At 40.6% G+C, this 26,659-nt stretch overlaps 1 protein-coding gene across 1 annotated transcript in view; it reads left to right on the plus strand.

The window, feature by feature from the left end:
* Positions 1-2,164: 2,164 nt before the first annotated feature.
* Positions 2,165-26,659, plus strand: part of MDN1 (midasin AAA ATPase 1) — a 161,247-nt gene continuing 136,752 nt past the window's right edge. The window contains 9 exon segments of the mRNA XM_021693677.2: positions 2,165-2,266; positions 11,547-11,773; positions 17,233-17,457; positions 17,963-18,070; positions 18,151-18,343; positions 21,036-21,278; positions 21,522-21,653; positions 23,642-23,745; positions 25,487-25,601. Coding sequence (XP_021549352.2) covers positions 2,165-2,266; positions 11,547-11,773; positions 17,233-17,457; positions 17,963-18,070; positions 18,151-18,343; positions 21,036-21,278; positions 21,522-21,653; positions 23,642-23,745; positions 25,487-25,601 — 1,449 coding nt within the window.

Consider the following 26,659-nt stretch of genomic DNA (forward strand, 5'->3'; position numbering starts at 1 on the left):
TAGGAGCAGTAAATTGTAGGAAAGTGACTAGAAGATATATGGAGGGAAAACTAGTGGAAGATAAGGGTTATTTTAGTAAGTCTGTTTGTACAGACCCACTCAGTGTCAATTACCAGTCTCTGGTGATAAGTGTGTTCTTTTATTCCTGGTAAAAGGTAGAGGGTACTTTTCTCATGGGAAATTTTATGGCCTGCTTTAGGTAGAAAAGGGAGGGGTGGTCAGAGAGCCCTTCCTGTTTCTAAAGCATCTTTAGCTCAAAATAATCAATATACCAAAGTGGCATAATTTGGGGTGGCATGTCCCAAACTCTTTCATGCCTAAGTGGCATATTCTCCTGCTCTTTAGTACCTGAGTCCTTTAGATATGACCCTAGTAGTCTTTTAAAAAATACATATTATTTTACTTTTTATTATCGAAATTTTCAAACATACACACAAGTAGAAAGAAGAGTATAATGAACTCTGTTTACCTGACATCCAGTTTCAATAATTATCAATATACTGCCAATCTTGCTTCATCTGTACTTACACATACCCTATTCCTTCCCGATTATTGTTATTATTTTTAGAGCTTTTTTGAGGTATAACTTACACATCATAAAATTCACACACCACTGTGTGAGATTCAATGACTTTTTTTTTTTTTTTTTTTAAATTTTATTCATTTATTTGAGAGAGAATGAGCTAGAGAGAGCATGAGAGGGGGGAGGGTCAGAGGGAGAAGCAGACTCCCTGCTGAGCAGGGAGCCCGATGCGGGACTTGATCCTGGGACTCCAGGATCATGACCTGAGCTGAAGGCAGTTGCTTAACCAACTGAGCCACCCAGGCGCCCGAGATTCAATGACTTTATTCAATTTATAGAGTTGTGCCACCATCACCACAATATAGTCTTGAAACATTTCTACCACCCAAAAATGTTGCCTTATGGTTATTTGAGAAAGGGTGTGTAGAGGAGGAAAAATAATTTTCCCTTTACCCTTCTAAGTTCTTGGGTAAGACCCTGTCAAAGACTGATTAACGAGAAAGAAACATACATACGTGTATTAATGTGTACACTTCACAAATACATGGGAGATACCCAGAGGAAAATGAGTAATTCCTCAAACTTGGGTAATTTTTCATTCATTGTACTATGTCCTCAGGGAACCCTCTCAATTTTCTTGCAAATTTTAAAAATATTATTTATTTGGAAATCTTTTTTGCCCCATTTTTATAGTTCCCCAGTTCTGGAAGTTCTCCGCTTGAGTTTGAGTTTCCCCAAAAGCAAACATTCAAACCCTAGGGAAAAAATTTCAAATTCAAATACATTTATTTTAAAAGACTGAATCACAGTATAACTTGTTATTAGAGATCTACCCCTTTTTAAAACACTTTTTAGAGGCATAATTTACACAAGGTGCACAAATCTTGTGTACAGTTGTTTTTTGCTTTTAAAAAATTTACCTACCAGCGTAACACCACCGAGAGGAAGATAATGAAAAACTTCCATCACCATAGGATGTTCCCTCAGGTCCCCTGGCTGTCAATACTCCCTAAAGCAACCATTAGCCTGACTTTGTCATTATTTTGGCTTGTTCTTGAACTACACATATATGTGAAGTTCTAGTCCACTCTTTTTAACGGCTTCTTAATATTATATAACGTATACACCACACTTTAAGTATTCCCTAACTGAGCACTTATTTCCAATATTTATATTATGAATACCGCAAGGGGCGTGCTTGTCATAGTTCCACAGGAGGGAGGCATGGTGGGCTGAGAGCTCCCTCGCTTCTCCGGCCTAGCGGAATCTCCCGTCTCGCTGTGCCGCCACACCTTGCCTCCGAAACCTACCAGCACTGTACCCAAGAGACCCGGATTACAACAGCAGTCCGCTTCTACTGCGCTCCCGGAACTGGCGCGGTGGTAACTCCCGCTGTTTCCGCTGCTGAGGGGGCGGGGCTGGAGCCGCCCTGCCGTCGCCGTCGTGGTCGCGGGCTGATGACGGACTGCGCCGCGTGCTCCCCCACGTGTGCTGCAGTTCTCCCGGTGTCTGCGGGGCAGCCGGGGTGCTTTCCCTGGGGGCGTAGTAGCTGGCACCTCCGGTGCGGGACCGCAGCGGCTCGGGGGCTCCGAGCGCTAAGTAGGGAGCGCTGGTGGCCGCCGGGGCAGAGGGCCTGCCGTCATGGAGCACCTTTTCCTGGAGGTGGCGGACGCGCCGCTATGCTTACTCGCTGCCAAGAACGAGAAGAGCCGCAGCGAACTGGGCAGGTTCTTGGCCAAACAGGTAAAAGAAGGAGGGAGAGGGAAATTGCCGGGCAGACCCCGGCCGCCCCCCTCGCGCGTGCCCTGCAGCCCTGAGCGAGACGCGCTACTTTTAAGGGTAGAGAGTAGCGGCGTTCTGTCACCCTGGACCCCTCCCCAGGGCTGGCCGGGGGCAGAGACGTCCGCGCGTATTTGAGGAAATTGGAAGAAGCCTTTTGTGTTTATCTGAGAGACCCTTCCGTCCTCTCCACCAGCCGACCACCCTGCAGCACTCTGTGGGAGACGTGGCCTTCCGAAAGAAATGTGGTTTTTCTGTAATGTGTATTACTCTAGTGTGCCAAGTCTAAGCCACCCCTGTTAGTCTGGGTGACTGTTTTTCTTTTCTGCCCCATCCCATAGTTTTGGCCAGCTGACACGTATTGATTGCGTTCTTGCTTTGCGTGAGGCACGGTGTGGTTCTGTGAGGAGACAGAAATTCGTTACGATCTCTGCCCCCAGGGAATTTAGCATCTATTTTTGGACAGAGTTCATAAACACAAAACAACTGAAGGGCAAAGCAAGACAGCTAGTGCTAACTGTGTGACATTAACCATAGGCATTATTAGGTGAATTAGAGTCTTCTAGGACATGGGTTTTTGACCTTTTAAGAGCCTTCCCTCGACTCCCTACTGTCTGAGTTGAGGACCTTTATCATGCATTTTTTTCACGTTGCATTTTAATATCCTATTTTATGCTTCCTCACCCCCAATATCTTTGAGCTTCTTGAGAGTAGAAAATGGGGTTTTTTTTCCTTCTAACTCCAGTATCTATAACTTATTTATTCAGTCATAAATGCGTTGTGTATATATCCCATTGCTTAGGAAGCAACGAGAGTATTTTGGGTCTGGAGCAGCTGAGAACTAACATAAGAGGCATTTCTGTTTGGTGACAGCAAACTGAAAATCCAAAGGGGAGGGAGGAGTCAAAGATCTTGGGGTTTCTGGCTTCTGAGACCCAGTGAAGGGAATCACTAAACAAATGGTGAGCTGTAGAAAGAAAACTGAGTTTTGATGGGTTGGACTAAGAAAAGAGATAATCAGTTTGTATGAGCTGAGCTTCTGGTGACAGGCTCCTGGGTTATGTATTGTTGCTGGAGGTATTTTTTGTAAGTGGGCTTTAGAATTCAAAGCACAAATTCTGAATCTGGGGATCATGGACCAGCAACAGGAGATTTATGTTTCCACGCCACTGTAACTGGATGTAAAATTGTTTATGTTTGGGGAGTAGGGTGGGGAAATGGTTTGTAGTCTTTAATAGATAAAGTTTTAGAGAATCTGACACACATAAGTGTGAGAACTCATTTGGATTCTGAGATTGTATAGAAATAGTATTGGACTTGAAAGCTACTCGAAAGTTCAGTTGAATTAAGGAGATTAGGACACCTTTGCTTCTCCCTTTTCTTTGCTTCACATTGTCAAATTCTGTCCTATCTGAGATGTCTTTCAGGCTTGTTGCTTGAACCATTCTCAGTAACCATAATCATTTCAAGACTTTCACTCAGAAGAGTTGATTGTGTCGCCATTCTCTTTTTCTCCTATTTTTGGAAACAAAACAATTTTTATTGGAGAGCAAAGACTTTTGAAAACATGATTCTCATTGCAGTTGAGATCTGAAGTAAGAATTTTTTTAGGATTGTTTGTTTTTATGTTCTTTATCTCAGCTGGTGACACCACTGACACCACCTTCTCTCTATCCAGTCACTTTAGAGAACTGAGTGTCCTCATTCCTTTCACTCCTTTTCCTTCACATATGGCCAAGTCTTCCATGTTTTATTTATTCAATATTGAATCTATTCCTTCCTTTTCATCCCTACTACCACCACCATCCTATAGTTCTGACTCCATTCCAGTGTGTGTGTTTTCCAACATCTCCAAGCAATTCTCAGACACAAGCTAGGTGTCTTAAAATTTAACTCAGTTCTGACATTGTCTACCTGGAGATAGCATCAGATCCCACATGTTAGGGGTTCAGTCCTACAAAACTGTCCCCCACCCCCAATTCAGATGCCAATTAAGAGTCCAGGTTGTCAGGTAGGAGGATGGGTTAGCCTGGTGTTGGGTATTAAAGAGGGCACGCTCTGCATGGAGCACTGGGTGTTATACGCAAACAATGAATCATGGAACGCTACATCAAAAACTAATGATGTAATGTATGGTGATTAACATAACAATAAAATTAAAAAAAATACAGGTTGTCACCTGAACTTCTGACCAACTGGCTGTGGGTTGGAAGTTCCTACAACCCCCTCCTTGGATTTGATTAAATTGCTAGAGTGGCTCACAGAACTCAGAGAAACATTTTACTTACTAGATCAATGGTTTATTATCAAAGGATATAATTCAGGGCGCCTGGGTGGCTCAGTCATTAAGCGGCTGCCTTCGGCTCGGGTCATGATCCCAGGGTTCTGGGATCGAGTCCCACATCAGGCTCCCTGCTCAGCGGGAAGCCTGCTTCTCCCTCTCCCACTCCCCCTGCTTGTGTTCCTGCTCTTGCTGTCTCTGTCAAATAAATAAATAAAATCTTTAAAAAAAAAAAAAGGATATAATTCAGCAGTTGCCAGATGGAAGAGATGCATAGGATAAGGTATGTGAGGAGTGCAGAGCTTCCATGCCCTCTCCAGAGGTGACACTTTTTTTTTTTAAAGATTTTATTTATTTATTTGACAGAGATAGCGAGAGCAGGAACACAAGCAGGGGGAGTGAGAGAGGGAGTAGCAGGCTTCCCGCCGAGCAGCCCGATGTGGGGCTCGATCCCAGGACCCTAGGATCATGATCGGAGCCGAAGGCAGACACTTAATGACTGAGCCACCCAGGCGCCCAAAAGGTGACACTTTCTCCACATATCCATGTCTTCACTGACTTGGAAGCTCTCCTGATCAAGTCCTTTTGGGTTTTTATAGAGACTTCATTACATAGGTATGGTTGATGAAATCTTTAGCCATTAGTGTTGGAACTCAGTGTCCAGCCCCTGGCCTGTGAGGTGGAGGTGGGGGTAGGACTGAAAGTTCCAACACTGTAATCATTTGGTTGGTTCTCTTGACAACCAGTCCCCATCCTTGGGTCTTTCCAAAATTTACTACCTTGGGGCACCTGGCTGGCTCAGTTGATAGAGCATGCAACTCTTCATCTTGGGTAGTGCGTTCAAGCACCATGTTGGGCCTAGAACTTACTTTAAAAACCAAAAAAAAGACCCTTAAATTCACGTCCTTAACATAACAGCATAACAAAGGACACCTTTATCACTCTCCTCACAGGAAATTAATTCCAAGGGTTTTTAAGAAAATGTACTATTATAAATCATGGGGAGTCTGGGTGGTTCAGTCTGTTAAGCGTCCCACTCTTGGTTTTGGCTCAGGTTGAGATCTCATGGGTGGTGAGATCAAGCCCTGGTCCCACTCTGCTCAACCGAGAGTCTGCTTGAGGATTCTGCCCCTCTGCCCCTCCCCCCACATGTGCACGAAGCTCTCTTTCTCGCAAATAAATCTTTAAAAAAAATGCTTTATAAATGATAATATCACGCATCCCTTACCTCCTTGATCACTGTCTGTGTTCAGGAAGAGCAGGGTGCTTAAGATACTGGAACTGAAGTATGGCTGAAGAGCAAATCTATTCTCTTAATTCCTTTTGGGGCCTTGAACAAGTTACTTAACTCTCCTGAGTCTCAGTTTCTTGATACATTACATATGGCAGCTGCTAAATAGTTGCAAGGACTCCGGTTCTGCTGCTAGCTTTGTGACCTTAACCCCTTTTTTATTTTTCAGTTTCCTTATCTGTAAAATGGGGATAATATTACCACTTTATGGGTTGCTGGGAGAATTAGATGCCTAGACTATTGTAAGCAGTGTTTATAAAAAGTGGTTAATTATTATTGCTATAAATAAGATTGTTGTAAGATCTAGATAATGCATGTGAGGAGCTTACTAAAGTGCTTGGCACAAAGTAAATAATCAGTACATGTGAGCTTTAATAATAATAATAATTTTTAAAAACCACTTTATTGAGATACATTTCACGTACCTTATACTTCATCCATTTATTTAAGTGTACAGTTCAGTGGTTTTTGCTATGTTCACAGATATGTGCAATTGTTATCACAGTTTATTTTAGACTGATATTTAGACATTTTTCTTTTTTTTTTTAATTTTTAAAAAAAATTTATGTAAGTAATCTCTACACCCAATGTGGGGTTCAAACTCATGACCCTGAGATCAAGAGTTGCATGCTCTTTTCGACTGGGCCAGTGAGGCGCCCTGACATTTTCATTATTTCAAAAAGAATCCCCATATCTTTTAGCTAACCTCATTCCCCCCCCCCACCCTGCCACTGCATTGCTGTGCTCTCCCAAATCCCCCCAGGCAACCACTAACTTACTTTTTTTCTCTCTAGGTTCCCTATTCTGGTCATTTAATATAATTATCATTAATAAGTCATCTGAATCTGTCCCCATTCTGTATAAAAGCTCCCCATTGTCTCCAGAATAATAATCCAAGCTTTCTAAAGTGGTATATGGTATATGAGGTGTTTTTTAGTTTTTGAAATTTTTAAACTTTAAAAGTTTCTTTAAAAAAAAGAAAAGGTTTATTTATTTAATCTCTACACCCAACATGGGGCTTGAACTCATGATCAAGAGTCTCATGTTCTTCCAAATGAGCCAGCCAGGTGCCCCCAAAATAAAAATTTATTAAAAGGAACTGTTTTTTGTTTTCTTTTTCCTGTCAACCTTATTTCCATTTTTTGTTTCAAGTATTTTTTAATCCAGCCTACTGGTTCTCAACTGGGGTAATTTTGCCCCAAGGGCAAATCTGGAGACATTTTTGGTTGTCCCAACTGGTGGTGGTGGGGTTGCTTCTAGCATATAGTGTTTAGAGGCCAGCGATGTTGCTAAATATGTTACAATGTATGGGATAGCCTCACAAGGTATCATCCAGCTCCAAATATCAGTAGCGCAAAATTAAGAAAGAAACCTCAAATATATGTACACCTAATAACAGAAGATCAAAATATGTGAATCAAAAATTGACAGAAGGGGTGGCTCAGTCGTTAAGCATCTGCCTTCGGCTCAGGTCATGATCCCAGGGTCCTGGGATCAAGCCCTGCATAGGACTCCCTACTCTGTGGGAAGCCTGCTTCTCCCTCTCCCACTCCCCCTGCTTGTGTTTCCTCTCTCACTGTGTCTCTCTCTGTCAAATAAAGAAATAAAATCTTAAAAAAAAAAAAAAGTGACAGAAGAGGAAAAACAGGCAAATTCGCAATTACAGTTGGAGACTTTGACATTCTATCCTGACAAACTGATAGAACAAATACAGAAAATCACTAAGCATGTGGAAGACCCACTATCAATAAACCTGACCTATTTGACATTTATGAGTGCTGTGCCTAATAACAATAGAATACATGTTCTGCTCATCTGGAACATTCACCAAGATAGAGCATATTCTGAGCCATTAAACAAGTCTCAATAAATTTAAGAGAATTAAAATCATACTTGGGATATTCAGTGACCCCACTGGAATTAAATTAGGGGAAAAAAGCCCCAAAAAGATACTGGCAAAATCCCTAAATGTTAGAAATTGAAAAACAAAATAAGAGAAAAAAAAAAGATGGTTAAAGGAAAATCACTGGGAGAATCAGAAATTTTTTTTTTTTAAAGATTTTATTTGAGGGGCGCCTGGGTGGCTCATTCGATTTAAGCGACTGCCGCCGGCTCGGTTCGTGATCCCAGGGTCCAGGGATTGATCCCCACCACCGGCTCCTTGCTCAGCGGGGAGTCTGCTTCTCCCTGCATGCTGTTCCCCCTGCTTGTGCTTGTGCTCTCTCTTGCTCGTTCACTCTCTCTGTGTCAAATAAAATCTTTAAAAAAAAAAAGATTTTATTCGAGAGAGAGAGCACAAGCTGTGGGGAGGGCAGAGGAAGAGGGAGAAGCAGACTCCCCCACCGAGCAGGGAGCCCGACGAACATGGGACTCAATCCCAGAACCCTGAGATCATGACCTGAGCCGAAGGCAGATGCTTAAATGGCCGAGCTATCCAGGCATCCCCATGAAAGTATTTTGAACTGAATAATTTAAATGAATTGTGGAATGCGGCTAGAGCAGTATTTAGAGGGAAATTCATAACATTTTCAAAACATTGAATTCTTTTTTTTTTTTTTTTAATTAGACCCCATGCCCAGTGGGGAGCCCAACACAGGGCTTGAACTCTTGACTTCAAAATCCAGAGTCACATGCTCTATCGACTGAGCCAGCCAGGCGCCCTATAACATTAAATTCTTATATTAGGAAAGAAACATTTGAAATCAGTGATATTTTTTAAGCTTTCACCTTAGAGAATTAGAAAAGGAAGAGCAAATTAAACCCAAAATAAGTAGAAGAAAGACAATAATAAAGGTAAGAGTAGAAATTAGTGAAATAGAAAACGGACAAACAATAGAGCAATCCAGTGAAACCAGAAGGTGAGTCTTTGCAAAGACTGATCAAGAATAAATGGGAAAGATCCATACTACTAGGAATGAAAATGCCACTGTTAACAGATTCTAAAAAGAGTAAAAAGATAGGTGATTAATATGAACAATTTTATGCTAATAAATTAAGCAGTTTAGATCAAAGAGTGTTTGAAGAATACAAACTACCAAAGACCACTCAAGAAAAACAAGCTAGGAATAGAACACAAGTTAGGAATAGAACAAAATTTCCTCAAGCTGATACAGAGCATTTACAAAAATGGAGAAAAGATTGAACAGATGATAAATGAGTGGCTATTAAACACTTGAAGAAATTCTAAACATCTTTGATGATATCTTTGATGATAGCTAGAAACAGTGAAGTAGTGAGGATAGCTATCAACATGCAAATGGGTAATAAAGTTGTGGTTTGTTCATAGTGAAAAACTAGTCAGTAATAAAATGGAATAAATTACTGAAGCATTTAATTACACGGATGATTGTCAAAAGCATTATGCTGAGCAAAATGGACAGAAAAGAGCATGTACTATATGATTAAATTTATTTGTTTATTTATTTTAAGATTGTATTTATTTATTTGACAGAGAGAGACAGTGAGAGAGGGAACACAAGCAGGGGGAGTGGGTAAGGGAGAAGCAGGCTTCCCGTGGAGCAGGGAGCCCGATGCGGGGCTCGATCCCAGGACCCTGGGACCATGACCTGAGCCAAAGGCAGACACTTAACGACTGAGCCACCCAGGTGCCCCAATATATGATTAAATTTATATAAAGTTGTAGACTAGTTTAATCTGTGGTCATAAAATCATATTATTAGTTGCCTGTTGGTAAGGGGATTGATTCCCAAGGAACATAAGGGAACTTTGGGTTTGATACTTTAACTGGGTGGTGGTTACACGGGTGGGTACATATGTCAAAACTCATCAAACTGGGGTGCCTGGGTGGCTCAGTCATTAAGTGTTTGCCTTCAGCTCAGGCCATGGTCCCAGCGGCAGAAGCCTGTTTCTCCCTCCCCCATCCCCCTGCTTGTGTTCCCTCTCTTGCTGTGTCTCTGTCAAATAAATAAAATCTTTAAAAAAAAAAAACTCATCAAACTATAAATGGGTGCATTTTATTGTATGTAAAGTATATGTCAGTGAAGATTTATGTATGTATGTATGTATGTATGTATTTAAGTTGGTTTTTAGAAAGCTAAATATCTGAGGGCACCTGGCTGGCTCAGTCGGTAGAGCATGCAACTCTTGATCTTGGGGTCAGGAGTTTGAGCCGCATGTTGGGCATAGAGTTTACTTTTTTAAAAAAAGGCTAAATATCTATTTATTCTTTTTTTTTTTTTTTTAAAGATTTTATTTATTTGACAGAGAGACACAGCCAGAGAGGGAATACAAGCAGGGGGAGTAGGAGAGGGAGAAGCAGGCTTCCTGCAGAGCAGGGAGCCCGATGTGGGGCTCAATTCCAGGACCCCAGGATCATGACCTGAGCCGAAGGCAGACGCTTAACAACTGAGCCACCCAGGCGCCCCAATATCTATTTATTCCAACATGGTTTTCCAGATCACCTTTTTTTTTTTTTTTCAAGATTTTATTTATTTATTTGAGAGAGTGAGCTGGGGAAGGGGTGTAGGGAGAGGGAGAGAGAGAACCTCAAGCAGACTCCATGCTATGCGTGGAGCCTGATGCAGGGCTTGATTCTGAGACCCTGAGTCACCCAGGCACCCCTACTGTATACTTTTTTAAATGATATCTTTAGTGGGCTTGTTTATAGGGACATTCGGCAGTTGAAAATGTCATATCATGCTCCTGTGAATCATGACCAAATCTGTTAAATTTCCTTGTAGGACTAATATTGATAGAAATTGTTCCAATGTAACCTCTCTCCCCCATCAGTGCTTTATTCAGAATTAGTTGTTTTATGAGTGAATGCCCTTATATTTTGGAAGATTTCATAAGAGGTCAGGTGTAAGGTGACCTTTTCTGAGAGATAATTTTGGAAAAAATTGTTAAATTTTTGCATATGGTATTTAGGTTGTATTCAAGCTGCACTCTTATCGATAACTTTAGTGTGAAACTCCTTAGGATAAATACATAGCATTGGATTTGCTGGGTCAGAGGGTATGACCCTTAAGCAGTTTAAAACCTGAGGTCTCATTGTCAGTAGCAAGGTTGTATAGATCTGCATGCACACTAGCAACATGAGACCTTTTACACACTTTTTCAGTTTTCCTTGTTACTCTTATGGACATTCTGAGCCCAGGCACTAGAATTTTGTGGTCTGTTTCATCTTGCGTATCAAAGTGTGGCTGTCTCCTTTGGATTCTGTTTTGTTTATTTATTAGAGGTTGGAGCCTTCATAGGGATATCCTCATTCATTTTCTGGAATTGATTTATCTCTATCCTTTCTTCAAGAGAGTTGGCAGTTTTGCATACTAACTCTAAGGTTTTTGTTTTGTTTTTTCCCCATGTAATTTCTGTTTTCCTTCAAGAGCAAAGGAGCTGGGGGAAACACTGGATTCTCTGGGAAATATTGAGACCATGAAACAGATTATTTTTCAGGAAAGCTATGTAGCATTTTACGTGGAATTCAGGTATCAGTCCTATCGCTCAAACCCCAGTGCGCTCTTTGTTACAGCCTTTTACTTTAAATTCACTGTAATCTTCTATTGCAAAAACCCCCATTGTGTTTTATAAGATAAATTCACTTATGAAATCTGGAAATTGGTTGTTTTGATTCCAAACTAGGATTTTTGCTTTTCTGCAGCAGTACAAATGAGTAGCATTTATACAGATACATTGTTTTGCCTTTCTCTCAGGTGTGGACACCTCAAGATCGCCAGTGTATCCTGAATACCTTAGCCCAATTACTTCTGGATAAAGACTGTACTATACTGGTTGGTCGCCAGCTGCGCCCTCTTCTTCTGGATTTGCTGGAAAGGAATGCTGAGGCCATTAAAGCCGGAGGTCAAGTCAACCACGATCTACACGAACGGCTCTGTGTGTCAATGAGCAAACTCATCTGTAACCATCCTGATGTTCTCCCGTGAGTAACAGTTTTTTCTTCGTATTTCTCCTTGAGGTAGTAGAACCAGCTGTCTCCTGGGAAGTAAAGGAGGAGTCTGAGTTGAGAAGAAGGAAAGAAGGGAAATATAAGAAAGAAGAAAGGTAAGTGGTATTGTTTTATAAAAATGATCACAACAGAATCCCTTTATCCAGCTCAGTTTAGTGACCATTTACTATGTTCTTTTAAGTCTTGGCCATCAAGACAGGCCTGGAAAAATGGCTAAGACATGTTCCCTGCCTTCAAGGATTGTATCATCTGGTGAGACATCCATATAAGGCGATTTAATTGTATTTACTTATTTATTTTCAAAGATTTTATTTATTTGTCAGAGAAAGAAAGAGTGTGCACAAGCAGGAGGAGCCGCAGGCCAGGCTCCCGTCTGAGCAAGGAGCCCGATGCAGGACTCAATAAGAACTTTCATTCTAGGGGCGCCTGGGTGGCTCAGTCATTGTCTGTCTTTGGCTCAGGTAATGATCCCAGGGTCCTGGGATCGAGCCCCGCATCGGGCTCCCTGCTCTGTGGGAGGTCTGTTTCTCTCTCTCCCACTTCCCCTGCTTATGTTCCCTCTCTCGTCTCTCTCTGTCAAATAAATAAAAAAAAAAAAAAAAAAAAATTTTATTTCTAAAGTTGAATAATATCTGTGCACTAATAAGAGTATCTCTCTCTTTTTTAAAGATTTTATTTGAGAGAGAGAAAGTGCGTGTGCACGAGCCTGTGCAAGTGGGGAGGGTCAAAAGGGGAGGAAGAAGGTTAGGGAAAAAGAATCTGAAGTGGATTCTCCACTGAACGGGCAGCCTGATGCGGGACTCGCTGTCAGGACTGTGAGCCATCCAGGTGACCCTAAGAGTATCTGTTATATCCATCTCTTATTTATTAGTTTTCATCAACATAATAAGTACACTTTGGCTTTCTTGGAACTATGATCTCTAATCTGGTTCTTGAATGAAGGGTATAAGAAATGAAGGCTTGGGAGAAAGCCATAATTTGTATGAGCTTTTCTAAAAGGGGAGGGAAAAAATGAGCCCAGGTTGATGGAACTAGAAAATACACAGCAAATATCAATGTCAAACTTGGTAATTAGGAACATATGCTGTGGGTTGATTGAGGTTGAGATTGTGGCCTCACTTAGTGCTGTAATCATTTAGATGTACTTGTCTGTGGTACCATTTCATAAGGTATGCCAACTATCCTGTACTTACCATTTGAGATTGACGTGTGGGTAACTTGAACCCCATTTCTCCTAAGCCTTTGTGGTAGAGTGCTTCTGGATTGTGTTTGAGAATCATTAAAATGGTGGATTAGTTATGTCTGATTTCCCATCCGCTTCAAGTTTTATGTTCTTATTAAATGCACGTGAGCACACCTCTGTTTTTTCTTCTTTTCATTTTGCCAAGGCTGTAGATTTTATTTACGCTCCCATCTCATTCCAAAAATTATATAATGCAGTTTACAAAAGTGCCTGTGATAGAGTAATTTAAAAAACAAGCAAAAAAAAAAGAGCTGTGTATAAACGAATCAATGCATGTTGTACAATAAACTATAGACAATGATATAGAATGAGATTTTGATTTTTAGTTTTAAGAATTATAGCTGATTGGGCACCTGGGTGGCTCAGTTGGTTAAGTGACTGCCTTCAGCTCAGGTCATGATCGTGGAGTCCCGGGATCGAGTCCCGCATCGGGCTCCCTGCTCAGCAGGGGGTCTGCTTCTCCCTCTGCCCTCTTCCTTCTCGTGCTCTCTGTCTCTCATTCTCTCTCTCTCTCAAATAAATAAATAAAATCTTTAAAAAAAAAAAAAAAGAATTATAGCTGATTAATTCAACATGTGCCCCAAATTTCCTCTGTAGAGGAAATATACCTAATGTATTAGGAATATACCAAATATATTTAGATAGGATCCCCCAATTTTAGTTGAATCTTTTATATATCCTCTATTAGATAGGATATAGTATATAGTCATAGGAGACCCTTCTTTTAGGCTCAGGGCCACATCATGTGGGTAAAAAAGTCAAATATAATGGGTTATTGATTTTGCAAACAATTGAATATTATACGCTAATGGAGGTGTGTGAGCCAAATACTTAAGGGGTGGAGGAAAATCACTAAAGAGGAATGAATGTTTTCCTCTTGGAAATCAGAGGAAATTTTGTACTGTGGCAGATTGTGGAGGAAAAGCAAGGAGAGGAAGAATGAAGAGAAAAGAAATAGGTTAGCAGTGAAAATCTAGGGAAAAAAAAGAGACCGAAGAGAAGATAGTCAGTCTCCCTAGGGTCCCAATGCTTGCCATTCATTTATGGGTACATACCTCTTTCTGAGCTCAAGGTGTTGTTTGAGGCTTCCATGTGGTACTTCAGTGGTCTTAAGCATTTCTTTCTTTTCCCTTATGCTATTTGTTCATTACTAGGTGCCCCCCCCCAGCTTTATTTAGATAACAATTGAAATATATTTTTCTTGACATATAACATTGTATAAGTTGAAGGTATATTACATAGTGATTTGATACATGTATATATTGTAAAATATTTACCATAATAAGGTTAGTTAACACATCTTTCACCTCACATAATTACCATTTTGTTGCTGTTTGTTCATACTGTTTTTGCATCTAGAATCCTCAAACATATGTTTTACTCTGACAGATTCTTTGTCAGGACTCTGGGAAAGCAATCCCAGTCTGTTGATGTGTTCTCTATTCTAACATATTAGTTAGGTTTCCAAGTTCTTTTTTTTTCCTTGATTTTATTTTTTTTAAGTAATCTCAACACCCAACATGGGATTTGTGCTCACAACTGTGAGATCAAGAGTCGTACACTCTAGCCAGGTGCCCCAGGTTATTTTTGAATTTTTGACATATATGACATTGAACATCCTTGGGCATGAAATTTGTGGATCTGTAGTGGTGATTAGGAATGTGGATTTTAAAACAATGGTGTTGTTTTAGTAATAATATATACTTATACAGGATTTTATAGTGTTTAAGTATGTAGGTATATGTTTTTAATCTTTTTTGCATTTAGTGGTGGACCACTTCCTCTTTTTTTTCCTTAAGTTTATTTATTTACTTTCTGCACTCAGCGTGGGGCTTGAACTCACAACCCTGAGATCAAGAGTCATATGCTCTTCCGACTGAGCCAGTCAGGCACCCTTTAATCTTTATATTGTAACATCTTCAGTAACATCATTGTAAAATCTTATTTAAATCTTTAGAGAGGTTAACTAAATTGTTCTAAGTGTCAGAGCCAGAACTGGACCACAGGTCTTATTTCTAGATGCTGGGAAGACTGTGATGAGTTGCCCAAGTGAGTGGCTCATCCAAGGTTAGATGTTTAACTGGATGGTATTCCTTGTTGCATTTTGGACCTTATGACTCTTCATCTTCCTCCAGGAAAGAGACCCTTCTCCTCAGTCTTTGAATATTCTCTAGGGAAAAAAAACTAATGTTATTCTCTGGCTAAAGATGCTTTATTGGTCCATCCGTCATTGCTTAACCAACTGAGCCACCCAGGCATCCCATCCGTCATTGCTTAGATCAGAATTTTAGAGCACTCCTTGAAAATGATGGGTCTTTAGAGAAAAGGGTGATGTAGTCGAGTAAGTTTGGAAGAGAATATTGACCAGTCTCCCTTTTGTATACTTAGAGTGGACCAAAATTCTCTTCCTCCCATTGCTGCACAAATGTAGGGTCATTGCCAGTGCACTCTGCTCATTTCCCCCTATCTTCCTCAAAGACCCCCTGGTCAGGTTGACCATTTGGTTACTGCTTCTCTGCCTGCATGCTTGTTACTGCCCACCTAGTCCCACATGTGCTGCCAACATCAGCTGCCTTCCACTCCAGCTAGTGGAATACCAGCCTCTCTTCCCGCAAAGAGTTATTGTACTCATTCTGACAGCATCTTTGTGAAGAAAAAAATGTCCTGTTTTTTTCCCTTAATTATAAAAGTAATAAATTTAAATTATAATACAGAATTGCAAAAAGCAAAAGTCTTCTTCACCCTGAAATCCTACATTTTAGGGATAACTGTTATTAGTAGTTTCGTATATTTCCTCCCAAATCTCTTTTCTTTTTCTTACTCTGCCAGGTCTCTTCTGAGCAACAGCTGAATCTTCTAAGTCTCATATGTCCAGTCTCATTCAGAATATCACAAGTGTTAATTTACCAAACCTCTATTCCTGTTTGCCTGGCTTGCTTGTGGAAGTCCAAGCCTTCCCACCCATCTCCTGAATTTGCATTATTCCCCAATTACAGTTTTATATTTGGGGATTTGTTGAGTCAGGAATCTGGGGTATACTTCCTTGGTGCTTCAGTACAAGGTGCTCTGGAAAACAGATTCAGATGGCTCCTGCAGCTGCTCTGTCACATTCCCAGTGGGCTCTTGGGGGTTCTGTTACTGACCACTAGTTTACCAAGTTATTATAAAAGAATGCAGTTCAGGAACAGGCTGATGGAAGAGATTGCTTCATATACTAGATTTGGCAGTGATTTTTTGGATGACACCAAAGCACAAACAACAAAAGCAAAAATTGACAAATGGGACATCAAACTAAAAAGCTGATGCACAGCAAAGGAAACAAGGATGTAGAGACAACCTACAGATTGGGAGAAAGTATTTGCAAATCATTTGTCTGATAGGGGATCAATATCCAGAATATGTAAAGAACTGTGTGAAGCTTTCTTTCTTTCTTTCTTTTTTTTTAAAGATTTTATTTATTTATTAGAGAGAGAGAGTGTGTGTGTGTGTGTGTGTGTGTAAGAGAGAGTGAGTGCGGGGAGTGGCAGGAAAGATTCCCAAGCAGACTCTGTGCTGAGCATGGAGCCTGACGCAGGGCTCAATCTCACGTCCCTGAGATCATGACCTGAGCCTGAACCAGGAGTTGGACAGTTAACTGGCTGAGCCACCCAGTGGCCCCCTGTCCGAAGCTTTTTGTCCTTCTTTTGCAATCTTACTTGCTTTCGTTCTGTGCTTCATGAAAATCTGTTCATCTCTTCAGATACAACCAAAGTGTCTCTTCTGGACTCCCCCAGTTTTAGTTGAATCTTTTTTTTTGTGCCTCTTGTTGTTCCTGTAAGTGACTATCTTCCTTGTTACTGGGGGAGTCCAGGATAGTATCTCCTTGGTTTTGTATCCCTGGTACTTAACACAGTGTCTGGCTCCCAGTGAGAGGTTCAGTAAATGTTTGTTGAAGTTGAGTGCATTTTTCAGTAGAAAACATGTGGGATAAGTACTTCTGGTTTTTGTATTCTGTCAGATATCTCATGCGATGGTCCTGGTTCCTGAACTTAAACAGCATACCATCTTAGGACTAGGTAGCTTCAGTATTTGTTTCTTTGCTTTCAGACCCTTGGAAATTCCTGTTATATTCTGCTGTCCTATCTCAAAGTGGAGATGTATACTTTGATGTCCTCACCAACAAATGAAAATAATCTCTTTCTTTCTGAAGGTTTGCCCTGAGGTATTTCAAGGACACTTCTCCAGTCTTTCAAAGACTCTTCCTAGAGAGTTCAGATGCTAATCCAGTCCGCTATGGGCGCAGGCGGATGAAGCTCCGGGACCTAATGGAAGCAGCTTACAAGTTTCTGCAGCAAGAGCAGTCTGTGTTCCGGGAGCTCTGGGACTGGAGTGTGTGCGTCCCTCTCCTCAGAAGCCATGATACCTTGGTCCGCTGGTGTGTAGCTGTTGGACTTTTCCTGTGTTTCAAGTGTGGGGATGATAGAGGGAGTGTAGAGTTCTGTGCATGAGGAGGGAAAGGAAGCTATGTAAAGTGTGTTATTTTTGTTCTGGTACCTTTTGGTACCACTTAATTTCCTTTCCTTAATCATGTGTCTCTTTAGTGGAAAATGAGGTGATACTAGTGGAGTTCCACCTTTTTCAGGTTCTATCAAGTGAATTCATCATGCCTGACTTGTGTTTTCTACTCTTAAATGTATTATATTAATTCCGTAAGATTTCCTTTTCTTTTTCTTTTTTAAAGTTTGTTTATTTTAGTAATCTTTACTTCCAGTGTTGAGCTCGAACTCCCCACCCTGAGATCAAGAGTTGCATGCTCTACCAGCTGAGCCAACCAGGCACCCCTAAGATTTCCTTTTTTAGTGTTTAGTTGGCTAGCAACTTTTCTTTTTTCTTGAGAATCAGCTGCTTGTCTTGAGTTTATATACTTTGATTTTCTCCAGGTACACAGCCAATTGTCTTGCTTTGGTCACCTGTATGAATGAAGAACATAAGTTATCATTCCTTAAGAAGATTTTTAATAGTGAGGAGCTGATCCATTTCAGGTTGAGGTAAGAAGGAGGATTCCTGGAGATCTTGATGTGGCTTTGCTGTGCGTTAAAGTAATTGATGAGATCCTCATTTTCCTCAGGTTACTAGAAGAGGCCCAGCTGCAGGACTTGGAGAAGGCTTTGGTTTTGGCTAATCCAGAAACCTCCCTTTGGCGTAAGGAGAAGGAGCTGCAGTACTTCCAGGGACATCTTGTTTCAGCTGACCTCTCTTCCAGAGTGACTGCCGTCTGTGGTGTGGTGCTGCCTGGGCAGCCACCAGTCCCTGGAGAGCAGGTATGTTGGCATCAGTAGGGTGTGTGTCCTCTTCCCCTTCTTAAACACTGAGTGTGCTTTTTTTCCTTGGCTGGGCTCTGTGTTATAGGTGTGAGTCAAACTGAGTTTGCCAAATTGCTGTTCCATTTACAGAAGTATTCAGAAGAGATTAAGAAAAATTTACCCAGGGCCTTCTTCTCTGATATTTCCTTTGTCTCTGTTTGATGTTAAATTAGAAACTCTAATGATGCCCATATGAGGCTTTTAACTTCAGCAAAGCTCTTCCATATATTCTCTCTGTGACGTTATGTAGCACATGTTGTGATACCATATTTATGTGAAACAAAGGCAGCATGACTAGCCTGGCGACCCTTGGGCTGCCCTTTGGCAGAGACAGGACTAGGCCCAAGTATAACTCCCAGCAACTTTTTTCTGTCATAACATTCTTTTTGCTCATTGTTTTGGAGGCTAGTAACTGTAGTGAACTTCCCCCTGCCATATGAAATGAGCTTCTTTCTAAGAAAATGGCTCCAGACCCACACTTTTGAAAGGTTTATAGATTATAATCTAGCTCTGTAATCTGAAACTGTTGGGAGCCAGTCTGTTTTTCCCCAGCAGTCTTTAGTGAGTTGTCACTTTATGTAATGGTCACATTCACCCAGTTTTCTTTTTGGGAGATGTCCTGGTCCTTCCTTGAACCATCGGTTTGTCCATTGGGCAGTACAGTTTTTAAAAAAAGAAGCGTAATAGGGGGCGCCTGGCCGGTTCAGTCAGAAGAGCACGTGGCTCTTGATCTTGGAGTTGTGAGTTTGAGCTGCACATTGGGTGGAGAGATTACTTCAAATAAATAACCTTAAAAAATAATAAAAATTAAAAAAGGCATAATATGCATTAAAAATGCACATCTTAAATGTACAACTCAGTGATTATTCATAAACTGAAAATATCTATGTAACCAGTACTAGGACAGCAGCACTTCCAGAGGCCCCTGTGTTTCCCTCTAGTCACTAAGATCCTCCCAACCCCAACCACTCTCCTAACATAGCTTAGGTTTGGGGCATTAGAATTTTAACATAGGGAAGGATTCTAGTTGGGGTGGGCGTGATGTTGAGTAACAGTGACAAGGCACCGGGGCAGAGGTATGGAATGGTAATGGTGCTATGGCCTGCTAAATTGGTGAGAGTAACAGCCCTGCAGAGAGTTCGAGCTTCTAGCCCTGGGGCACCTGGGTGGCTCAGTCAGTTAAGTGGTTAAGCATTTGACTTTGGCTCAGGTCAGGATTTCAGGGTTCTGGGATTCAGCCCTGTGTCTGGCTCTGTGCTCAGCAGGGAGTCTGTCCCTGTGTTTCTCCCCTGCTTGTGCTCTCTCTCTCAAATAAGTAAAATCTTACAAAAAAAAAAAAAAAGAACTTCCAGCCCTGACTCTCATTTTGTCCTTACATATCTATAGGGGACTAGCCATGTTTGAGAAGTTATTATTCCTTAAAAGTTCTTAAAATTCCACTTTTCTAAGAGATCTTTTTCCCTATGTTATATTGGGTACATTATTATTTGAAAAACAATTTTTGTAAAGATTTTATTCATTTATTTGAGAGAGAGAGCATGAGCAGGGGAAAGGGCAGAGAGAAAGGGAGAAGCAGACTCCCTGCTGAGCAGGGACCCCCCCCCCCCCGATGCAGGACTTGATCCCAGGACTCTAGGATCATGACCTGAGCCAAAGGCAACTGACTGAGCCACGCAGGCACCCTGAAAAATTTTTTTAATGCAGTAAAATACAACATTTACTGTCTTAAACTTTTTTTTTTTTTAATTAAACTCTACTCCCAATGTGGGGCTCAGACTCACAACCCTGAGATCAAGAGTCACATGCTGTACTGACTGAGCCAGTCAGGAGCCCCAATCATCTTAAACAGTTTTAATTGTACACTTCAGTGGTGTTAAATATATTCACATTGTTTTGTAAAAAACTCTAGAACTTGTTCATCTTGCAGAGTTGAAACTCTATACCCATTAAACATGTTGGTAGCACTATTATTATTATTTTTCACTTCCTGTTATGGAAAATGTCAAATATATTCCAAAGTAGAAATAGTGGTATAATGAATCCCCATGTACCCATCACTTAGTTTCAGTAATTATAAATTCATGATCAGTTACGTTTCATTTATAGTTCTGCACATTCTCTCCAAACCATGCTATTTGAAGCAACTCCCAGATACCACATCATTTCATGCCTAAATATTTCAGTCTATATGTATAAAGGAAAATAACCTTAAAAAGCCATTATTCTTTATTACACCTGAAAAAAATACAACATTTTTATAATACAAAATATCCTTTTAGTGTCCATATTTCCCTGACTGATAAATATATCATGTGCATTCTTGATCTTAGATATGAAATCCTAGAATGTTGTGAGAGGAAGAAAAACAAATAAAAATTCAGTCGTGAGATGAGGTTTGCCCCCATCCTTTGTGTGTCAACTTTTTTGGCTTCTCAAACTTTGGGAGACTCTCCTTCCATTTGTTAGCAAATTCTGCCAAAAGGAAAAAGATCCTTATTTTGGATAACATACCTGTTGTTACTGTAGTTCTGGTACTACTAATTTATTTAGAGGTTTATGGAAAGGTCAGTGGAAACGTTGTAGAAATTAACCTGTGCCCTTTGGAGGAAAGACTGTTGACATGCCTTTTATTTTTCACTTGCCTCCTTAGGCTAGTAAAAGGAGTTCTTCTCGTGAACAGGAGCTGGCCTTTAGGTCTCATGTGCTGGTTGATTCAGTCTGCAAAAATCTTCAGACGCTGGCTATGGCAGTGGCTTCTCAGAATGCTGTGTTGTTGGAAGGACCAATAGGGTGTGGCAAAACTTCCTTAGTTGAACACTTAGGTGCAATGACAGGTAGACGGAAACCCCCTCAACTTCTTAAAGTCCAGCTTGGAGATCAGACTGACAGTAAGGTAATTAAGAAACAGCAAATTTTGGTGGGTTCGTATGCTTATAAATGTTTGCATTAAAGTATTCTTTTTGCTAAGGGAAAATGAGAATAGTTATTGGTCTTCCTCATAACTGATGGGACCATGGTGTAAAAACATCAGGTGCCTGCTTATATCCATATAGAAGTTTAACAGAATTAATCAAAGGCTGTGGCATTGGCATCTTAGATGTGTGGTTTCAGTAATTACTTTATCCTGTTCCTGCAGATGCTGTTGGGAATGTATCGCTGCACAGATGTCCCAGGAGAGTTTGTGTGGCAGCCTGGTACTCTGACACAGGCAGCCACAAAGGGACACTGGATCCTTCTGGAGGATATTGACTATGCCCCTTTAGATGTGGTATGTCATTTCACTAATTATTTGCTGATTTCCTGTCTTTTTTTTTTCCCCTAAAGATTTTATTTGTTTATTTGAGCAGGAGAGAGTACTGGGGAGCGGGAGGGCACAGGGAGAGGGAGAAGCAGACTCCCTGCTCAGCAGGGAGCCCAGGGAGCCCTATAGGGGCTTGATCCCAGGACCCTAGGATCATGATCTGAGCCGAAGGCAGAGGCTTAACCGACTGAGCCACCCAGGTGCCCCTGATTTCCTAGCTTTGAAGAGCATTTTGTTAATAGTAATTTGGGGAGATGATTTAAATAACCTAGGTGTTTGGGGTGCCTGGGTGGCTCAGTGATCCTAGGGTCCTGGGTTTGAGCCCCGCGTCGGGCTCTGCTCTGCTGGGAGTCTACTTCTCTCTCTCCCTCTGCCCCTCCCCTCTGCTCATGCTCTCTCTCTCTCTCTCACTCTCACTCAAATAAATAAAATCTTTAAAAAAAATAAATAACTTAGGTGTTTGATTACAGATGATATGTTTTGCGAGAAGCCCATTCATGATTACCTACCTCTCTGGTTTGAGGTATGATTACTTAGCTGGTTTTTTGTTTGATAGAAAATTGATAAAGTTCTGCTGGTACTGTTTCACTGAGTACAGTAGTCCCCCTTTATCTGCCGTTCAATTACCCATGGTTACTCGCGGTCTTGAAGCAGATGATCGTCCTGATGTATATCAGAAGGTCAGTAGTAGCCTAACACTACATCACAATGCTTCAGCCATTTGCCTCACTTTATCTTGTCATGTAGGCATTTTATCATCTCACATCTCCACAGGGAGGGTGAGTACAGTACAATAAGATACTTTGAGAAAGAGACCACATTCACGTAACTTCTATCATAGTATATTGTTACAGTTATTCTGTTTTATTATTTATTCTTTTTAATCTCTTACCTTGCCAATTTATAAGGTAAACTTTATCATAAGTGTGTATGTATAGGAAAAAACATAGTATATATAGATTTCTGTGTTATCCATAGTTACAGACATCCACTGGGGGTCTTGGAACGTACCTCATGTGGATAAGGGGGAACTACTATAGTTGGATATGTGATCAGTTTCATAACCTTTCTAAGAATAAGTTAACATCTTACCCATGTTACAGATACATTGAGAACTCTGAGACCCTGCTTCCCAGCTATGGCATCTGTAGAACAGCAGGCTGAGGACAGATGAAGGAAGAGAGGATATAATAAGAGATGTTTGTCTTTGTTTCATTATACATTCAGTATATTTTCGCTTTGATTATTTTTCTATGTATATCAAAATAGCATGCAAGCAGTCCATGTTTCCTCTATATTCTATAAAGTATGACAAAAAAATGTATTGCAGAATGAAAATTTTTTTCCTTTGGGCAGATTTTCCTGAGATTGGTTTTAATTTTTTTTTTTTTTTTTTTTTTTTACCATGAACCCTAAAGTACCTGCATAATGACTTTTCCCTCTTGGATGAGACTAATGAGAGAGTGTGTGTGTAGGTTTAGAGAAATATGAAGGGGAAGGAGTGGCTATAAATACATGTGTATTGTGATGATTTTAGAATCTGACAAAGTAAAGATGTAATGGGGTTATTGGCCCAGACAGGACCTCCCAGTTTGATTACCATGTTCTAGGGTTCCCCCTGACCCCACGCACTTTTTTTTGAGTCTAGTTGACATATCATTTCTAGGGTCATAATGCTCAGTTTTATAGGGCTGGAAACCCAGTGATAATCATGTCTGGATTTTTAGTGTCTGGCTTTGTTCTAGTCCATAGTAGGCACTTAGTGAATGTTGAATGAATAAATCGTTCTGTTGGAATGTAAGTGGCTCAGACATTCCCATCTGCCTTTTGATCCCAGTTCATGCTGTGAATACATATATAAGGATGTGCTCATCGTTTGGAGAGAGGGTATTTTGTTTGTTTGTTTTTTGTTACTTCTTCCTTAATAGTTTTATCAGTGGGGTTTTGTGGTTTAGGTTTCCGTGCTGATCCCTCTCTTGGAGAATGGAGAGCTCTTGATTCCTGGCCGAGGTGACTGTCTGAAAGTGGCTCCTGGATTTCAGTTCTTTGCAACTAGGAGGTATGTCCTATTAACCTTCCCACTATGAAGCCTTTTCCTTCTAAGTCCCCAGACTAGAGTACTGAGTCCAAAAGTCCTAGAGTAGAGTTCTGGGCCCATTTAAAGCAAGATCAGTTGGAACTGATGACAGATCCAATGTTTTCATTCCTATTTTATTTTTTTATTTTTTAAAAGATCTGGGTCCTATTTCAGGACTCTATTTTGTTCCATTGTTCATTTGTCTATCTTTACACCAGTATCAGACTATCTTGATTACTGTAGCTTTTTTAGATTTAAGTAAGCTCTGTGCCCAAAATGGGGCTTGAACTCACGATCCTGAGATTAAGAGTTGCATGTTTTATCGACTGAGCCAGCCAGATGCCCCTTCATTCCTATTTTATTTTATTTAAAGATTTATGTATTTAGGGGCGCCTGGGTGGCTCAGATGGTTAAGCGTCTGCCTTCGGCTCAGGTCATGATCCTGGAGTCCCGGGATCGAGTCCCGCATCGGGCTCCCTGCTCGGCGGGGAGTCTGCTTCTCCTCCCTCTGACCCTCCTCCCTCTCCTGCTCTCTGTCTCTCGTTCTCTCTCTCTCAAATAAATAAATAAAATCTTTAAAAAAAAAAAAAAGATTTATGTATTTATTTTATTTTTAAAGAACTATTTGAGAGAGAGAGAGCGCACGAGTGGTAGGGGCAGAGAGAGAGAGAGAATCCTAAGCAGACTCCACACTGAACATGGACCCCCAACGCGGGGCTCCATCCCTTTACCCTGAGGTCATGACCTGAGCCAAACCAAGAGTTGGCTGCTTAATGGACTGCACCAACCAGGCACCCCAAGATTTATTTATCTTAGAGAGAAAGCGTGTGTGCATGAGCAGGAGGAGGGGCAAAGGGAGAGGGAAAGAAAGAATCCTCAAGCAGATTCCTTGCCGAGCGTGTTGCCCTACATGGGGCTGGATCCCAGGACCCTGAAATCATGACCCGAGGTGAAATCAGGAGCCGGCCACTTAACCGACTGAGCTGCCCAGGTGCTCCCCTTCATTCCTATTTTAAATTGAATATAAACATCGACAAAGGAATAAAACCTAAGCAAACTTAGTATATGTCCATGTCTATATTTTATAATAACATGAATTTTCCATCGTAGAAAGGTGTCAGGCAAATCTGAATTCAGTTCTTGGCTCTGCCATTTGTAGTCATAGTTGAGTGATCAGGGGACAGTACTCTTGCTTTTTATGCATAAGAAGAAAAGTAGCGTACCATTTCCTCAGAAAGTTGTGAGCATCACATTAAGTGGCCTAGGTGTAAGCTTGTGGCTTGGCCAGAGTATGTGTTTAATGAATGTTCCTTCTTGAAATTTTTAATAATTTTGAGTACTGTAGCTTTTGGTAATAAGCACTGAACTTATTTTTAAGGCTATGGGCCTTGGATTATGTTTTCTCTTTCCTGAAGTTGTGTTTTGAGGAAGAGAAACATGCTGTTAAGATCAAAACACCTAATATAATCATTTACAGTGATTAGAAGATAACTTGGTTAAAGCTCTATTATACACCCTTAGGAAAAGAGTCAGACTTGGGTTAACTGGCAGCCTTTCATTTATCATCTGCCCTGTGAGCCCAACGTACTGGTATCTGGCACCAGAAGGGGTTATGAGTGTTATTCATATATGAGATAATGTCTAGCAAGGGCTACCCAGAGGCATAATTAAAGGTTAAAATTGGGAGTTTTGTGTAATTCTTTTTTTAAATTTTGAAATATAGACTCTTGAGCTGTGGAGGAAATTGGTATCGACCTCTAAATAGTCATGCTACTCTGCTAGACAAATATTGGATGAAAATTCACATGGATAACATGGATAAGACAGAACTGAATGAGGTATGTGGTTATCAGTGGGAAAGTATTGATGCTTTTCTTTTTTACTTTTTATTATTAAAAGTTCCAGGTATACATGTAAATAGAGGAAATAGTGTAATGAATCACCAAAATATTCATCAGCCTAAATTTAACAGTTAATGTACTAACATTTTACTGCATTAACTTCATCTAGTATTTTTTATTTGCCAATATATTTGAAAGCAAACCCCATAACATTCCATCCTTGAAACTTTAATGCATCTCCAAAAATTTAAGGGCCTTTTCATATATAATCACAATAATTTTGTTATACCTAATAAAATGAACAGTAATGCCTCAATACCATTTAATTCTCAGACTATATTCAAGTTTCCTCAATTGTTTCCAAAGATCCTTTTTTTAAAAATTTTACTAAGTTGTTTTGTAACTAATGTCTTTCACATTCAACAGCACGTTTTGTTCTGGGTGTTAATGAAAATTGAGATGAATTATTTTTTAGATTTTCTACATTGATTCACTTTGTGGTATCGCTGGTTATCCTCAGACATTAAGAGGTGTACCTTTCTTTACCTTGCTAACCCCCACTTTCCCCTTATATCTGTCCCCTCACTTGGAAAGCTTCCCATTCTGCAACATTTCATCTTGGAGCATAGCAAATAATGCCATCAGTGATTATGCAGGCATGGGAGGGATGCTTTGCTCTTTCTTCGTGTAAGTTTTTAGATAAATAAGTGACACAAGACAACCTTATCAAATATTTTATCCAGCATTTTAAGTGTTATAAGCAGAGGGGTTTTCAGGGTGTCTAGTTCACTGTATTACTGGAAAAAGCTTGATCATGCAATCTCTCAGAAGCCTTTTCTTACCAGTGTGATTTTATAAGTTTGCAGCCTATTTTGGACTTAGGAGTTTTGTATCTCACTCTAGTTCCCAGTTGTCTATTTCTTTGTCTGTCTATCCCCATTTTGCTGCCCTCAACAATAGCTCCTCCAGTAACTTATTCACCATTTTGTCCCCAGGATCCATTCCGCCTGGCACTTTGTGTTTGTTGTATTGCTGTGCCATTGTGCAGCTCTTTG

This window comes from Neomonachus schauinslandi, chromosome 8 (assembly GCF_002201575.2).
Source record: "Neomonachus schauinslandi chromosome 8, ASM220157v2, whole genome shotgun sequence".
NCBI classification, from domain to species: Eukaryota; Metazoa; Chordata; class Mammalia; order Carnivora; family Phocidae; genus Neomonachus; species Neomonachus schauinslandi.